General features: G+C 40.5%; 1 protein-coding gene across 1 annotated transcript in view; it reads left to right on the top strand.

The window, feature by feature from the left end:
* The window catches only part of nell2a (neural EGFL like 2a), a 119,377-nt gene that overhangs the window by 22,657 nt on the left and 77,492 nt on the right, over positions 1 to 19,228 (top strand). The window contains exons 6-12 of the mRNA XM_061721080.1: positions 343 to 415; positions 1,845 to 1,927; positions 2,245 to 2,373; positions 4,594 to 4,696; positions 8,320 to 8,411; positions 10,917 to 11,022; positions 11,867 to 11,995. Of these exons, the coding sequence (XP_061577064.1) occupies positions 343 to 415; positions 1,845 to 1,927; positions 2,245 to 2,373; positions 4,594 to 4,696; positions 8,320 to 8,411; positions 10,917 to 11,022; positions 11,867 to 11,995 (715 nt within the window). The remainder of the gene's footprint in view (positions 1 to 342; positions 416 to 1,844; positions 1,928 to 2,244; positions 2,374 to 4,593; positions 4,697 to 8,319; positions 8,412 to 10,916; positions 11,023 to 11,866; positions 11,996 to 19,228) is intronic.

Below are 19,228 nucleotides of genomic sequence, written 5' to 3'. Positions count from 1 at the left end.
TCGAGCCCTGTTTTGTGCGCAAGCAAGCTTTATAAATGGGGCCCCTGTTACTTTGAGACAACACTTGAGATTGAAAATATATGTCATCTCTATCTCAATTTTACTGCATTTTCTCTGTAGTCAGATGTGTGACCTCACCAATCACCACAACTTACTAAACAGGTGTGTTTAACCATGTCCTGGGGATGTAAGGCTCTCATTATATCAAGTCGGACTCAGATGACTACATGTAGACACTTCTAACCATTTGGACCTCCTCCGTCTTACGTGTGCTGCTGGTTAGCTCTCTGTGATCTGTTATTCTCTTTGGTCCAAACATTTTCTGTGTGTCTGCGTGTGCAGGGGGTGATGCAGGACGTGGAGATCCTGGTGATGCCGCAGGGTTACATCTCACAGTGTCCAGATCTGAACAGAAGTAAGATCACACTTTTCCTTTGCACATTTAGAGAGGGATTGAGCATTTAACGCCATACCTGGAACATGTATTGTGCAAGGCTCTCATTTGCAGCCTTTTTTTTTTAATATTTTATAATGAAATCTCTATATTCATGTCTAATAGGAATAAAAAAACTTAACAGAGATTAGAAGTTTTTACCTCAGTAAAACTTTGGATTTTATAATAACTTGCAAGTTGAAGATAAAGAAGCTGCTAGGATATTAATACGATGGCATATTACAGCAATTTACAACCTTCATATTGAATATTGACTTCCTATTCAGAAATTCTGACTTTATAGAATAGCAAATTTGCAATGAAACCATTTTTGAATCACTACACAGACCTCAAATTAAACTTGGCTTATAGATTGAGCAATAAAGAAATAGGCTTGATTTCGTCCCGAAATCCCAATATTACAACCAGAACCCGAGCTGTGAGAAAGCTCTACAATCAATGAGGTAGCCACACATCTATCTGCTTGTAGCTGCTCATGTTCGCATGCATGAAGACCTGTTACTGCTGGCTGGACGAGCAGTGAAGTCAGGAGATTGATTTTCCTTCCTCATGAAAAAAAATGACATGACTTTTTTCTTGCTAAAATGCAAGTTTATAAAGTTAGGAATTCTGACTTTATAAACCTGGCAAAAATATGTGATTTCTTTTCCCCAAATAACCCTAATATGCTGTCATGTTTTTGAAGATTTCACAGTTTGTAAATGCGGCATATTATTATGTGCTGCAGGAGGATTTCCTCTTACAAATGATTTTCGGGCATGACTGTTTGGGTTTGAAAATGTTTTTATGCTATGTTGTTCCTGTATTTTAATTAGTCAAGCAATACAGTTTACCGTTTGCTTTTGGCTTTTTTTTTTTTTGAGTAAGGAAATAAAGCAAACCCCTCGCTTCCAGAAGTTTGCTTATTCCAGTTTGAAACAAACGCAAATGGTACATCTGTGAATACACTTCCACTCATGTATAGTGATCACTACAGTTAACATTTATTCAAAAACTGTTCACTAGTATCTGCAAGGCTTTGGATAGTTTAGTTGGAGATTAGCCGCTTCACCACTGCCCCCATCCTTTCAAAGCATTCTATTGACCAAATTTCCCATTTTAGAGGATTGTTTTGCAGTTGACTACTTAAATCCTATAATGATACATTTCAAATTTAATCCTGTAAAAAGAACAATAAATTTCACAAGAAAACATACTAATCACTTTACATGTTTTAAGTTAATTATATTTGGGAAAAAAGGGCACTTGTTTTAAATAATTAATGGTTCAAAGGGTTAAAGAGGATGATCTTGTGTGTTTGCATAGGTTACTACATCTGTCTTATTTTACAGTTAGCAGACATTATCTTGATATATTTGTACTAACTGCTTAATTGTCTCGTGGGTCTCAGCATGTCCAACCTGCAACGATTTCCACGGACTTGTGCAGAAAATCATGGAGCTGCAGGATATCCTGGCAAAAACCTCGAGCAAGGTCATTTTACAACAATATCATTTACTGTTTCTTACAGTTTGAGCATTATCTGAAAAAAATAAAATCATGAATAATTTCAGTTCTGGGTTTAATGAGGATGAAACGAAAGGATGAAATAAATACTTATTAGTGCATAATGTTAGAGTTTGGTTATTATTTAGTGATGTATTATCTGATAATGTGTAAAAAGAGTTGATGGCATATAATGATTGACTTGTGTCCTGCACCGATTTCATCCAGATATGCCTCTTAATGGCGTTAACTTAAATGTTCTCTCTTTCATGGCTTTTTTTCTCCTGGGGTGGTGGTGTGAGCAGTTGTCCCGGGCGGAGGAGAAGATGAATGGACTGGATGGCTGCTATTGTGAGCGAACCTGCAGCGTCAAGGGGGTCGTCTACAGGGAGGATGAGGGCTGGACAGATGGCTGCAAGAACTGCACGTGCACGGTGGGGTTTCACACTGGACTGCTGATGTATTATGTGTGTGTGTGCATGTGTGTATGTAGGACTAGTAAAGGGAGAGCATTTAGATTTAATCAAGTATGAGAGAGGGAAGGTGGGAGGGAGAGAGGGAGGGAGTCCAAACATGTGCTTGTTATGACTGCATGCGATTGTATGATTATATATTTGCAAATGTTTGAGTGAAATAAAAAGTGCAGATGTATGTGAGTTTGTTGTTGAAAACATGCATTTTTTAACCGTGTCTTGTTGCTGTAGTTTGCGTGTGCGACTCAGCTCATGTGCGATGTTGAGGAGCGCATGTTTATGGCTCTATTCAGCCGTAAGAGATGGCTTTTGTTTGGCTCCACTGTTGAATGCGTGTGAAGGTGGGGGCTTGTGGGCATATGTTGGGATGCGGTAGAGGTACAGAGTGCAGGGGCCCCATTGTAGGGGGCTTGTACTGTCATTATTTCGGTACATTAGAGATGGGTTGCCCCAGTTACCCAAGACAAGATTGTGTATTATCAGCCGCCACTGTGCTCGGGCTTAGACCCATCAACAGCAGTACTTAGTGATGCTTCATTGTCTCAAGGGTTTACTATGCACTACAAAAAGTGTAAATAATTGCCCGAAAAAGAATTGGAAACCCCTGGAGATCTCGGGCTTCTACCACATGAGCAAACACATCTTACCCTTTGTCTCTTTGCTCGGCCTTGAAACGTGAAACTCATTCAGTGCTTCTGAAGTGCTCCGACCAGCCAATGAGATGCTGTCACACTCTGCAAGCCAACATATAAAACAAAATGGGAAATCACACATTACTCAGAACGCTACATCTAATCGCTCCTGACAGGTGATAATTATCATTAAGGATTTGTAAAACCCACTCATCCAATGAGATGGTTGCGTTTCCCGGGTACGACGCCGTGCCGTTCCGGAGCTGCAATTAACGAATTACATGGAATGTGTTCCTTACCTTATGTGGGGCATTTAGCTGCGACCTTTAAAATTCGAAAGGTGATCCATTAAGATGTTTTCAATTATGTGGATTAGGTTCATAAGTGTTGCCGTCACAGCGCTTTCACCCGTGGAAGTGATGTTAATTACAGGCACAACAGGAAGAAAGGAGGTAGCCAAGGCTAGACATAACGGCCGCTGATAAAATCTACTATGCTTTATGTGTCGAGCAACAACTTTTCTTTGAAAAGCATGCATTGATTAGAGTGCTACCATAGTCCTGTGACTATCAAGAAGAAAAAGTGTAATTGAAGGGGAAAGTGAGACGTATCCATGCAGGGTCCTGGTCGCGCTACCGTCATCTTGGTGGTCAAAGCTCTTTATGAACCAGTCCACTTCTTCTTACACTGGCAGTGTGTGAATGAGCGCTGTCCTCATTTCAAACTGCTGTTGCACTTTTACCAGCAGTGACAATAGCAACCTTCTTCAACAGATTGCATACTCCAAACAAGATGAGCCCAGTTTTCCCCCTCATCTGTTACATTTCTGGGACGGTATATGTCAGGCTGCAGTCTTAGCGAAAGCAAATGTACAGCGCTGATTTGATGCAGAAACATAAATCAAGCTTAAGAGCTTATTTTGATATGATTATTGTTGCAGACCAAAGCAGCAAATGCTGCATTTAGCTCGGTTCGCTAGTAGAAAGCACCGGTTAATTTGGCATTTACGTTAGGCTTTCAAAATCAGAGGGACTAAAGGATAAAAATGTAGGATATCTGGGGGAGGTCAGAACTTGACTGAACAGATGGTTTGGTCTCTTTGGTGCACATCGAGGTTGGAGTGGCAGCACTCAGTTTGTTTGAACGCATCCTAAAAGGAATTAATCAGTCTCACATACAAAGATGTATTTTTCTGGTTTAACTTTTGTTGATTATAGGTGCAAAATAGAATAAATGAACTGGATTAAGTGGGAATAGGTGATGGATGGGTGGGTGGATGGATGGATTGGTGTGTTATACTTCATTATAAGCAAATAAGTCATAAGCCAGTAAGTAAAAAGAAAATTCAGCAAGTTGTTCATTAGAGTTTGCTGACAAAGTGATTATTAAAACTTCTTTTATTTGTGCTTATAATGAAGAAAATATTAACAGACAGAGTTAGATTTTCAAAATTGGCTTAATCTATCAGTCAAACACCCCTTATTATTGTTATTCCCCCTGTACTCACTCTTTAATTGATATGTTTCTTGTTTTCCTTCCCCTCCACCAGAACGGTACGGTGCAATGCGAGGCCATCTCCTGCCCACCTCCTCAGTGCCCAGCAGGCACGGCGCCTACGTACGTGAAGGGGGCCTGCTGCAAGGAGTGCCAACGTGAGTGGGGCACTCTTGACCTCAACACCTCCCTACTCTTATGAAATCACGTACAGCATTCCACGCAAACACGCTCACGAAACAGCGAGGAAAAGCCTCCACCAGCAGATCCAGAGCACACGTGACGCCTCCACGTGGGCTGCCTGACAATTGACCGGGGCTTTGCTGTGTTGCTAAGCTACGTCCTAACACGTCCCCCGAGATGAGCGCATCCTTTTGCATATACATGAACCAATCAATTATTCACTAGCTGGCTTCAAAACACAGATGGCCAGCAGTCACACAGACAGGAGCCAGTAAATCTGGGAATCGCTGTATGTGATGTAAAGTAGTTCCTATTTATAAGGTGCAATGTTGAGGCTGCGAGAAGAGTGAAGAGTAAAGCAATGTTAAAGACCTGAAATGAGGGGCACGCGTGCACCGTCTTCATAGATGTCCATTTTTTTACTTTTAGCACCGATGTGTTCTGGCTGGAGGGATGAATAATTCTGTTTCATTACATCGCAACATAGAAGGTCTGCTTTTTTTTCCCAAAGACTTTGAGCTAAGCAATGAACTCGTATTAACCTCCTCACAGCAGCACTCTGCATCTCATATTCCTCAATTCCCCTCTCAATAAAGAAGGATTTGACTGGATATTATCCTTTCTCACCCTAGAATTGTTTAGATAGTAACCCAAGTCAAACTAAAAATATATATATAAATGATTTTGACAGATGAGACAATCAGTTTATCAGAATCCACGATGTGCTTTACTTGGAGAAAGTCATCACCCCTCCGATGAGTTTTCAATAACTGATGTTCCTACATGTATTGTTTTCAAGGTTACACGCTTATCTAAAATGTAAAAAAACACAGCGATAGGCAAGTATGTTTAGTATTTCACTGCAGAATTGACTCCCCATCTTGCCCAAGCTGACTTCATTTGAGAACCACTCATCACAGACACCCACACACCTCTGCTTCACTTGCAAGCAAAACACAGATAAAATTCCACTCTGCCAGGAAGAAGCCATTAGTCTTGAATTCTAATCTTCTTGCGTCAGCATCATTTCCGCTGACCCAGAGGTTGGGGATGCAGGGGTTTGAAGCATTCGTGTTACACAAAAAATAAACACGTAGCAGGTAATACTCTTAAACTCAATCCCCCTGTGCTTATTTATCTAAACAAGGTAGGCAAACAACTAATTACGCGTGCTCTGGCATTGGAGAGAAGGGCGCCACAAGTTTTCTTCACTACAAAGACTTGATTCCCTCAGCAAATTATAGCCTTATCTCGCAGCACAAGGCCTGGCAGGGAGCAGTCTTTGTTTCTTTTTCATGTTTTTTTTTTTTATATTGAATTTCTGTCAAGAAAATCGTCAAATGGATTTTTCAGAAGTCTTTAACTTTCATGTTACACCACTTTGTGATAGCGTCTGACCTGCCGTGTCAATCATTTCTGCCCCTTATATCAGTGTGAATGTGTCTGACCCCCGAAACGCTCATCAAACACACTCATTCTGCTCGCGCGATTCATTTCAAACGCTCCGCCCCCAACCCTTCCGAGCTCCGCCCCCAACCCTCCAATTTCATGAAACAGCGCGACTCAGTGAGATGATGAGAAGAGCCTTTCCGTCTGGACGGATGATGTCTCTTCCTCTGTCACTGTAACCCCCAACCGTTCAGACAAAGACATCCATGTGTTACAGCGGACCATAAAACAACATTTTATTTATGATGTTCAAACAAGAGTCAAACATGAGCCCGACTGAGTGTGAGGACGCGTCCCTGTCTTGTTTAACAGCTAAAATGAACTGAAGCATAACTGCCGGTGATGTTCACTGCCGCCGGTAAAAGGGAGAGCATTAAACATAAAAAATAAAAACCCCGGTTGTCCAAATTCAAATCCAGGTTGGGTAACCACTCTTCAGAGAATATCCAGATATCCATATATCCTGGTCTGACTCTATGAATGAAAGAGAGAACAAAATAGGAGATTATTAATCTGCAAACTATTCTAAGCAACATGTTTCCATGCATAAAATGACTTTAATGTGAAATAATTACAGTAGCAGCTGAACTCTTACATCTTTCAGCATTGGAGTCAGTACAGGACACAACACACCAGACTTAATCCCTGTTTTCCCACTTTCAAAGACCACCAGCTGCTTCTGCAGATAACCGAACCCCCTGCAACCCATCCCTGGAGACTGGACTTATGTCATGAATTGCACCTGAACTGTGTCGTCTTTTACTCAGGCAACAAACTCGCCCTCAAGTGAAGCTTGAGCATCTTTCTGTTTCCTTTTTCTCTTTTTTGCACCTTTTGCTCACATCCGCATCACCTGCAGCAGTGCTCCGCTCCGAGCTGTGATTGGTCGGATGTTGACTGTCAGTCATACTTCTGTATTGCAGATGATCCACTTATTAACCCCGCTGTTGATTTCACCTGGCATGTGCAGGTATCATGAGTGGTGGGTTGAGGGCCTAACGACAGCTTGCACTGATGACACTTATATCTTATAAATACATTGATTACTTTGTCCAAACTATCCCTCAGGATTCATTTTATTTTTAAACAACTTTAATGCTCTCTTTCAGTCCAAAATGTTATTTAAACCATTGTGTTTGATGAGTTTCCTGATGTATTCACAATCAAGTTTCACTGAAGCAGCATTCACAGCCTCCTAAATACAGCTCAGAGAGGTTTATTGTCCTCTATCACTTAAGTCTCGCCTGTGAGAAGAACCCACCAGTAAATAGCGCCCGAGGCATTTTCCTGTCCAGCAAAGCAGTGGAGCACTCAATGCTCAATGTGGCTGATTGATCATCGTCTTGGTTAAAGATTGTGTCCCTTTTTCGAATGTTCCACATCTTAAATCTTTAGAAACTGAAAGTGTACTTTAGTAACTGGCAGGAAGTGTGGAAGTGGTTTTTCAATTAATCTCTAACCCAAAAAAAGGTCACGTAGTGGCAAATACCAGCGCCCTTCCTCCCCCTGCTGGCACCTGACTCCTCCATCAGGGATCCAACCACAGGGCTGTGCATCGTCTCCATCATTGTTTAAGTTTATTTCATCCATTCACTTCAGAGAGTAAATAATGTCTAATAATTTAAAGTTGCACGTTTTGTTCTCCATGCATTTTTTTGAGCATTTTGACTATCTGCAATCCATGGCCCCCACCTCACAATTGAAGCTTTTTCAGTTGTGTTTAGACATCCCGCGTTTCTCTTTCTTCGACCCCTTACATCTGATTTATTGGAGCTGCCTAGTAGATATAATTTGGAGTGCACAGAAATAATGATATGGTTATTTGCACAAATAATGTATTTGTTTTCATATCAGTGAGTTAAATATTGCCCATGGTAGCTTCAAGTTTTTCAATTTTAATATCTAACCACATTCATAAGTCTTCGATATCTTATACCAACACATATTTTGTTACACATTCATGTGGATTTGAAATAAGTGATACAGATGCTTGTTTTATTTTGCATGTGCTCACTGAACTTTTGTGTGTGTGTGTGTGTGTGTGTGTGTGTGTGTGTGTGTGTGTGTGTGTGTGTGTGTGTGTGTGTGTGTGTGTGTGTGTGTGTGTGTGTGTGTGTGTGTGTGTGTGTGTGTGTGTCCACGCCACCAGCTGTTTGCTTGTTTGGCGGGAGAGAGCTGGTGGACGGAGATCAGAGGGCTGTGCGTGATTCCTCTAGCAGGTGTCTGCTGTTTGAATGCAGGGTAAGTCATGTCACACAACCAAATGCACACTTGACCATCATTTATTTAAAGGTAACTCATCAAAATCATCTTTAGAAGGAGATTCTATTGTAACTCACGTCAGCAAACATTTCAGTGCTATATATCATCAACGTGATCCGAAGTTTGGTGACTTGAGCTCAGTTTTATTGGTCTCAATTGTTAGATTTCCTCGGCTTCTTTTATGCAGTATTTTTTTTTTTTTATTGTTATGACTCCAGTCAGAATAACAAATAAATTCAGATTCAGATTGGGAAGAAAAAAAAGCATAAAATAACCAAGTGTATGAAATTACCAAAAACAATTTGGCTGCTTTGTCTAACTCCTGGACACAATGGCATCATTTCCCTTTGTTTAAAAGTCATTTATAGATCTGAGTGAAGGGTTTCCAAATCTTTCCGGAAGAAAAAAGGGAGCACTTGGATTTGTAATTGAGGACCAAAGCAACAGATGTGTCAGTCAGAGGATACTACGGCCATATTTCAGTGCTAATCATTGGCTAGAAAGTGGCCCTAAATTAGGTTCATTTACTAATTACTCAGAGGATTTGTTTTGTTTTGGGTTTTTTTACTGCTTGGTGCACCAGATGGCTGGGTGGTTCACCTTTTGGAGTAATTCAGCTGATGACATTATGGCAGGCGGGCTCAATCAATCACGGAAAATAGATTTGAAGTTTTTCATCACCTGCGTCTATCACAACAAGCAGTTCTTCCATGAATTCTCCAAAGCACCTTCAGAGCGCACGGTTCCAGACAGCTGTCTGGCTTCCCTGCCCACACCTGGCCCATCTGTACACCCTGTTAACTGACTGGCATTCCCAGGCAGATCAAAGCAGCGGGGATGGGGAGCGCTGTCAGTCTGCTGACTGCTGCAGACTCCTGCAGGTTTCCCCTGACAGCTGCTTGTCACATCTCTGATCTTCTGAGTGTCTGCTGGCTGCAGGGATGCTGCAGGTTTTAGTATGGTGGCTAGCCAGAAGAAGATACTGAAACTTACTCGGAGACTTGCTTCTGGGCTTTTGAAGGAAGTTCTGCTTTGGAAATATGACACCGTCTGTATCAGCCTACGTGAGAGTTGAGGTTCTGGTGCTGGACTGATGCTAGAGTCTTGGAACTGTTTTGCTTTTCCATCTACGCAGACCCACATTATTACATCGCATGCATCTTCCAGTGTGGTTTGAACATGACAGTTCAGAGGGTTTATCTGGTTTTCCCTCAGAATGAATGGATTGATATTGCCTGTCTCCGTGAATAAAACTTGTCGGAAACAACAGTCGGCATTGTTTAAGAGGGTGAATGTTCAGTATTTATGAACTCAGTTACAAACAGGATTTATACCTGCTGTTTTGAGCGGGATCCATAAATGCCGGTGGGTGATTGAAACACCCATCCATGTTTATTAATGAAGATGCGAGCGCTGGTTTTAAATTCAGTTTTAAAACAGCCGCTGTGAATGCTCCCCTGTGCTGCATATGAGACCACCTTAACAAACACTGACTGTTGATTTCAAGATATTAAAAGTTGTTTTTCCACGGCTGCTTCCGACTCACTTCTATGTTGATGCACGGTAATGTATTCTTCTATTTTGAATCCAGCAATCCAGCAAAGCTTCATCATTTTTTTTTAAATATAGCTGTAAGAACGTTTTAGTATTACTGGTCAGTGTCTCATTTTGCACTTTTGTTTTGCATTTTGTTCAATGACATCAGGGTACGGAGACAATCTCTGGCTGGGATGTTTTGGTCGGTTATGATAATCCGGTCCCCGGTCTCTGGAGTGACTGGCCCTTGCATCTCGCTCAGCAAAGTTTTGGGGCCGGAGTTGCACCAGCTTTCCTGGCTCTAAGCCAGCGCTGTCTTCATGGTTGGCTGTCAAACACAAAGCGGTGGTTCTAAGTCAGGCACTGGCTTTGAACCAGCACTGGAGCTGCCTTAGTGGGGAAAAAGCCCTATAGACAACTTGGACAGCCTGTTTTAAGATTAAGTAAAGCATTTGTGCACTAGAAGTTGACAGAGGAGCTTTGTTCTTTTGGTTTCTGGTATTAATCTAAATTGCCATTGGTTCGAGGTGCACTGATGAAATCAATAGACTCCTGCCACAGGCATGCGGGGAAAAGGGAGACCTCTAATCAGTTTTACACTCTGACTAAACACACGTACAGGGATTATCCAGAGGACTCATTCATTGTTTGCTGCCTGTATAAAGATGCAGCACGAATCATTATGCAAATCGCTTCAGAAAACAGAAGGAGTGAGGAAGAGAGCTTTCCCCGAGTCCAAAACTAGTCTGGGAAAAACCTCGGAGTGACCGATGAGTAATTGGTTTATAACGAACGCACTGTGAGGAAGGGGCGGGGGGTCTGTGAAAGAGGAAACACAATAGATGAATAATTACACTCATAATTACCTTTGTGCTGTGAGCAAATGAGCAAAGGGCAGAGGTGAGTAGAGAAGTAGCTTACGAGGATTTTTGTCCCTGCCTTTCACAGGACAGGACCATGCATCGAGTGGTCCCCAGCGAGCCTTGTCCCGAACTCACATGCCCGGAGTCGGAGCAGATCGCTTTGAGCGGCAGATGCTGTAAAGTCTGCAGAGGTATTAAAGACACGTGATTATGTGCTTCAAGCTAATATCTCATCCAGAATTCATATTATATGATAGACCATCTTGTTTTTAAAGCTCACATTCGTAGATTTGTGTTTGTAAAGCTAAGAAAAAACAAGAGAGGAAACCGCACACTTTTGCTCCCCAGTGCAGATTTATTTAGCACATCAAACGTAACGTTTTTTTCTGGATCTATGTTTTGAGACCAGCACCTGTTGAGCTATTGGATGTGCGCAACCTATTTTACTCTTTGTTTGTAAAGCTAAACCCGTAAAAGTGGAGCGTTATTTGCACGGTACACTCAGAAGAAGGTCCACGTAGTAAGTGTGATCATGAAAACAAATGCATTAGATTTAATATTTTGCTGGAAAACAACCTTTTTTATGCCTAAAACTCCCAAGAATTCCTTTCACAGAACATGCAAGTGCATATTGTTTCCTTTCTGTGCTTGACTGCACAACACCGGCACGGCTCTGTGTTCCCTTGGATAATCTTTTGTAAACAAACTTTACTCTTTACTGCAAGTCAATTTTGTGCTGTTTTCCTTTTTCAAAACGATGCTGGGGAGACCTGTCACAAAAAGAAATGGGTTATCTTAAATACCTCCTCATTTGCGATATGTTTTTTGGCTCCATTAAGCGTGACATTTTACAATTAAAGCTGAGATTTCTCTCGAATAAATTAGAGCAAATGAGTATTTTTTGCCAAAATATCCCACTGAGAGTCCCCTACAGTCAAGATATAGTAAAAAGATGTGAAACAAGCACGCAACCTTTCTCTCACCATCTTCCTCGCCCCTCTGTGTCTCAACCTTCCCCTGGTGGCGCCCCTGCAGGCCACGACTTCTGCTCGGAGGGCCACGGCTGCACGGAGAACTCTGACTGCGTGAACCTGGAGGCCGGAGACTGCTGCGTCTGTAAGGACGGCTTCCGCCCACTGCGAGACGATAATGCCTACTGCGAAGGTACCCTTTGGCCTTGAATATCAACGCCTAACCATTAGTTGAGCTTTTGCTTTTCTTTCTTTTGTTTTTTTTTTGCCTGCATTAGAGAACTTTGTGCTTTTGAGATTTTTAAGCAGTATTAAATCAATTTTTTGGGCGCTTTTTATTATAGTGATGACATTTGCAGTTGTCAAGGTTTACTGATTGCTCGGTCAATTTCATTCACTGAAAATATAATGGGTCTTCTTTAGTCTCTTTAGTTATTTGTATATAATAAAACATAATACTAGACAAAAGTAACAACCAAAAATGCTAACTTTCACTTGTTCAAACCTCCTTTGGCAGGAAAGATTTCAAAAGAACATCCTTAGTATCTGTAAAATCAGACCTGCCCAACATTTTGGAGGAGCTTTCGTCCATTCCTCTTACAGGACTGCTTCCACTCAGACACACTCGTGGGATGCCTGGTGGGAACGGCTCTCTTGAAGTCATTCCACAGCATCTCCATGGCGTCCCAAGCTAGTGTGCACCCTGACTGTTCCTAAACCCCCCCCTTCACTTCACTTGGATGGATGTTTTTATGTTGTTGGCAAACTCTTGATGGGAGCTCTTTGGTAAACATCAGGCATGCAGCAACGTTTCTTCCACATACACCCAGTAACTTATGTTCGCTAGACTTTTGAGAGATTTTTGCGGGGAGATTAGCTTTTTTGATTACTGATAGGTTCTTCTCTACCTTGAGGAATCTTTGTTGGGCCTTTGGAGCCATCTTGGCTGGACGCCCACTCCTAGGAATCGCGTCTGCAGCACAAAACTGTCTCCATTTAGGAGCTGTTTGTCTAACTGCACTGATGGATGTCTCAGCACTTTGAGATCACCTTGTATCTCTTTCAAGCCTCATGCAGACCAGCTGCTCTTGATCATTTGTCTTTAGAGATTGCCTTCTTGCAAGGCATATTTCACTTCTTATGAAAAGCAAGCCTAAAATGTTCAAAGTCTTTTATTAATCAAAAGCATGCTTCCAAAATCAAATGATTATTTTTTCCTCTAGCTGAAATTAATTCACTTAATTTTTATACATAAAAATGATTTAGTGATATCAACTAAAGGACATTGCCTTTAATTAATGTTTTGGCTTAAAAGAAGACAAGATCACATTTTATGGCAGATAATACGGAAAACCAGTTAATTTCAAAGGGTTCACATAGGTTTTTGTTTGTCATTGTATTTTACAGTGTTCAGAAAGAAATGTCTTTCTTCTGTCTTTATTCCGGACATAAAACAAACGGAGGGTCTCAGCGCCGGCCCGTATCCAGCCTTCAGGGCCTGCCAGTTATCATCAGAGGGGTCATTTGTCACAGATGTCCTTAACCACATTGCTCTTATAAGTCAAACATGCAATCAGTTATGTTCGGCCTTCTCTTTTATACAAACAGTGTTTTTCTAGATTACCCTTTAAAATGCTCCTTATTTTTCCATTATCCGATTACACCGTCTACACCTCACTGAGCAGGTCATCTGCTGTTGAAACAATAAAAATCCTTCTTGTATGTTCCAGACGTTGGCACGTGAAATTGAAGCCGTTATCAGACTTTACAACATTAAAGGGTTATGTGGTCGGTTATTTTCACAAGACGCAGATACCTTTGAGGCTCATGTTTTTATCGTGAAAATAATTATATGTGACACATTTATGTTAAGTGAGGGGCATTTTGCATATTTAAGCTTCAGTTTATGTTTCTTAAACGTGTCTTTAAAGCAATACATCCCCTGGCTGCCACAATGCCTAGTGATAGTACACATGAAATAACGTATATAACGAATAAGGTTACCTTCGTAGTTTGTAGAGGCATCCTTCTTTCTCTGTGAGGTGTGATCCCTGATAAAGAGTTCTCTCCAGTCCTAGAGACAATTGTCTGCAGCAGAGTTGACTGTTGTATGTTCCCCCTCTGGGTACAGTAATGCTTTGTCAAGGTAGAGAAATTTGATTTTTTTTTGCATCCAGCTTCATATCAAACCACTTCCTCTTCACACTTTGAACGCTTCATTGGACAGAAGACATGACATTAACTGCATTAATCCCCTCTTTCAAGGCCTGCGCCCCGCTGATCGCTGTCAGACCCACACTAGCATAGAAATATCAAACATTTTTTCCTTGATTCACTTTAGGTAGAATGACCTCTATTGCCACCCTTTCTCCCTCTCTCCCTCTTTTTTTTTGATTGTCCACCATATCCATAGGGAGACATGCAGGATGAGGATCCTACCTTAAATTAGTAATCATCAGCTCTTTGTATGGTGGTCCCTAAGTGATTTAAGTTAATTAATGAGCAGTGGGAGTGCGCTACCGGGTTGTGATTGATGGGCATTTATGAACATAGCTACACATGTTCTTACAATGAAATCTGCTGCGCTCATGAATCCTGAGTGAGTTTTTAGTAAGGAGCTGATTTATGTGCAAATCTGCTCATAGATTTATGACTTTTTCATGAATGACGCCCAAGAACTTTATGACCATCCTATCCTGCGGTGGAAATTCAAGCATGGCATCAAAGTAAATCAGATTATCCTGCTTTTGACCCTGACTGCCTCCCTGTCGATACACAGCTCTCTTGATCCACTCTTTTCATGGTTCTTTCCTTTGCAGAGCATCTGTTAGTACTTGCGTCAGCCTATCTTGGTATTTCCACTCCATAAATACGACTTGTGACATATTTTCCGTCATGTTCATCAACCCAACGCTCATACAGAACTTTTTTTATTTTGGAACCAGGTTTCCGAACAAATATAAAGTCACGATTCACGCCTTCAGAGGATCTCAGACTGATTTACAGACGTGAACAATTGTTCAGGTGATAACCCTAAGCCAGACTGCATTGTGCACATTCTATCCTCCTGCAGTTAACAGGAAATAATTCCATGGGTTGTTAAAGCAAACATCATAAATCATTGAAAGCACCATTCAGTCATTGGCGCAAAGTAATTGAAGGCATATTTCCTTTACCTTTTTTGACAAGGAGAACCGGCAAGCAGTGGTACGTTGGTAACGTCTGTCTTAATCATATATGTAGAGCCTATACCTGTAGCTTTACTGCGAGGGGCAACAAGCTTGTCCTAAAAGTTTGACATGTGCGTATCCATAAAATTCAATGTCCAGAGGTATTTTCTTAGAATATGCCAATCCATTTATTTGCATATTGTGCCATAAATATGTATCATAGTCCATAGTAGGGCTGTTCGATTAATCGATTTTAAATCGTAATCACGATTATGTAATTAGAACGATGTTAAAAAGTGAAAATCGTAAAATCGATTTTTCACTTTTCTACCTCCTTCATGGGTTGCATTATTATTTAGCATGCAAAGACCCAGTTTAGTTTAAACAGAAAATGTCTTGTTTTATTTAATTGGAAATATAACTTACTGTATGTTTGCAAGTGCTGATTTGCTGATATTTTTTTTCAGAGATAAAACTTTATATTTTATTATATTTTTTAAAACTTTTTTTCAACTTATTTTACATTTTGCACTTTATTCATTCATTTTTGGTTTAATAAGAGCAAAGTTTGCACTTAAAGCCCAATGGGGCAAATGTTCAATAAAAAAACAGCATATTTGAAATCATTTATTTGCCTTTTGTCAATTCACAAAATAATCGTAATCGTAATCGAAAATCGGATTTTGAGAGAAAAAAATCGAGATTTTATTTTTGGGCAAAATCGAACAGCCCTAGTCCATAGATAATAGATGTTCAATGTTAAAACTATATCACAAGCTCAAAAAACACTTATTCGCATACCACGCCACGATTGAAAACCTTCTCCCCATTGCCCACACCTGGCTTCCATCACTGCCAGGTATATATATATCAGCTACCATAGCAACAGTCTAATTTGACCTCATTGACATCATACCAAGGCAATAAAATAAAATAAAACATGTATTTGATCCTAACAATATATGATAAAGTTGTTAATGTCATTGATAAAGTTATTGTCATTAATGACATTAAGAACTTACCTCTGTTGACCTCGATGCGTGGCACTGAATGAGCTTGGAGATCTTGGCTATGTCCTTCCTCCCCACGGTAGATGAATGCAACGCTGATATGACAATTGTTGGAGAATAGCAGCTGCAAAAAGAAAAAGTGTGACTTAGAAGGACAGTTTGATAATGGAGATGGTTTTAGATCTGACAGCGAGAAAAGAGAAGTGTATCTGAGAGAGATGATTGCACTCTCAGAGACTTGGATTTCTTGGTTAGAGATTTTGGGTTCTGAATCACTGATTTTGGGTTTTTATTTTAGGATATTGGGTTTGCAAAACGTTTGGTGTTTAATTGATACCATATAACAGTGGGATGGAAGTGACATTTCCAGAGTGAGAAAATGACCGTGTATGTGTTCTGCAGACAGATGGTGAAATAAAACACAGCGGAATGTAAACACTGTGGTTCAGTCAGCTGTTCGGTCTCTCTCTACATCCCGTGTGTCTTTCCATTGAGCTGTTATGCCGAGAGCGCCCCCTGCAGGTTTGGAGCACTTCCGGTTGTAGTGACCGGTTATGAAGCGTTTTTCTTTTGAAGATGGTTTCTTGTTTTATATAATTTTGTGCTTTGCATCGTTTCTCTATTTGCAGCGCGTTTGATGATGCTGCATTTGTCTCTGTTTTTTGCAGCACGTTTTTTCATTTGCACCACGTTCCTCTTTTTGTACCTCGTTTTGAGTTTGTGAATTTGAATCGTTTCTGTACTTGAAGCCGTTTTCCTTAACTGAGACGCATTAGGCCGTTGCAGTGCGTTTGGCCCTTGTCGACCACCGTACAAAAAGACAAAAAATCTGATCAGATAAGCCTAAAAACTGGATTTGGGTTGGCAGTCGGGACACAGCCATGGTGTCCCTACCGATTCATCAGCAGGCCAATATTATTGGACGATAATATCTATTTGTTGATTTTTCAGTATCAGCCTGTTTTAAACTGCAGTATTACAGTTTGTCATAGTGATAATAATCAGTGCACAACAAATGTTCATGTTTTGTGTTTCTTAAAGAAATCAGTATATTTCAGAATATTGGATTTTTATGTCGCCAAATATCAGTACTGTCAGCCTGGAGAGTCAGTGAGGAGCTCTGATGGGGTGTTAGGCTAACAGCTTCTCTGAATGAGAGCCAGAGAGGAGACAATGTTTGCCATAACATAAATAGAAATTAAAAAAAAAAACAACTCATTGTAGGTTTTGAGCAAACATCAAAACTCCGGTTTATGCTCCAGTACAGGACCTACATCGTTGTATCGATGTATGCTTGTCTACTCATTGTTTCACTTTATAACTACACCACCAAACATTTGGCGTTGTTGCAGGTTCTTCTCTGCAGCTCTGCACCAAACGTCCTTTCATTTATTTTTCATATGGAGCTCACATATATTGATGGGACAAATAAAGTGTATCTCATGTGAGTTGGAGCTGATAAATAAACTGACACTGCAGTAATCGATCGTTCTACTTGAAGACAATGAAGAAGAAGTAGTCGCAGACAAAGAATAAGCACAATGGAACCAAGCTCATCGATTACATTTATGGGGTGTTGATTCGACACATCGTAACATTCATTGACGGTTGCACTGTTACAGTTTAGATACGCCGTCGGTTTGATGCTGGAGCTAAAGCAGGATGAGCATAGTCCATTTTGGCAGGCTGAATGTTCCAGCAACCCATGTTGCGCTATTTTCATTTCATTGCCATCTCAAGCTTACTGCGTCATATAAACTCCTGGAAAGTTTTCAGGTCTTTGTTTTAGAAACAAGAAAGGATCAACCCATCTCATTATCTGCATAGTAAAGTAAATACAAGCAGGATTGTTCCTCCAGCATCGGCACTTCAGACCCAGACTCTTCATCTCCAGAGCTGCCAGGCTCTGGCTATGAAATTGGATAGTCCTGTTTGGTGAGCTCTTGCATCAAAGACTGTACAGAGAAACCTGAAATTGACTCAATTTGCTGATGGAGTTATTTCAAAAGCAATTGATTTTTTTTTTATGTCTGTGTCTGTGGCTCACTTACGTACCTGTGTGTAGATCCTGACTGGATATTGAAACCACTGGTGGATGAAAGAATGCTTGTGTTCACGTAATATGTATGTATATATATATATATATATATATATATATATATATATATATATATATATATATATATATATATATATATATATTATGTGGCTGAAAGATAAAACAACAGATAGATGAGTGAAATTGCCCCCTCGCAATTCCAGATGCACTTCACTACACTGGTGGCTGCAAGATGAGATGAACAATCCAACTGGGATGCAATTTTCTGTATTGAACATAGGGGAAAGATCAAAAAACACAAAAACATAGACTTGCATGACTGAACATCAGTTTATGCGCACACACACACACAGAAAACAACATTTGTGAGGCTTTTGTCAAATGTAAAGACAAAGATCACAAGAAGCAGAGACAGATACTAGCGCTTTAAAACGTTCCTAGGTCAGCGATAGTCTCAAAATAGCCGATGAGATCACTTCTGTGTAAATTTTTCATAGACACAGCAGTAGGGAAAACTCAGGGGGATACTGGTCCTGCCTTTGTGTAACTCTGTGTGTGTGTCCACGACAGAAAAAGAGCCCAGTTTTATCTCCATCCCAGTTTCATAGCCCAACCAGGCCTAAGGCCCATTTTGCTACATGTGACTATACGTCCAGGACAGGTTTATAAAGAGCGGCGTGCACAGCAGTGACGGACGACATGATTGTCTCTAAACGGAACAATCAGAATGACTGAACGTGTAGAAATAATAGCATTATTCCTTTAAGCATTGTTCTGGATTGCAGGCAGAGAGACAGCTCCCATTGTTGTCTGGTTTTGAATTGGCCTACTTTAGAAATTCCCTGTCAGAATTCCTCATAAATAATATCTGCTTGTGTATGTTTATAGCATTCATGTGTTAAATGTACGACACAAAATTATACTTCATCCTTCTGGGTGCAATATTGCTTAATGTTGATGTAAAGCAAATGTGCTATTTTACTAATTTACTTAATGTGTCTGTTTATGGCAGAAATAAACATGACTGCATTTATTACAATATAATGCAACGCATTTGGACAAGAAAATAGCAGTAGTTGGATGCTTATCTTTTTATTTTATTTACATTTACTGGCTTTAAAGGGGACATTAAACATCAGGTGGTTTATAAAGGGGCACAACTGCTGTTGCTGGTCAAGAAAAGGAAC

This window comes from Cololabis saira, chromosome 5 (assembly GCF_033807715.1).
Source record: "Cololabis saira isolate AMF1-May2022 chromosome 5, fColSai1.1, whole genome shotgun sequence".
Classification (NCBI taxonomy): Eukaryota; Metazoa; Chordata; class Actinopteri; order Beloniformes; family Belonidae; genus Cololabis; species Cololabis saira.
This window is presented reverse-complemented; position numbering and strand designations above follow the sequence as displayed.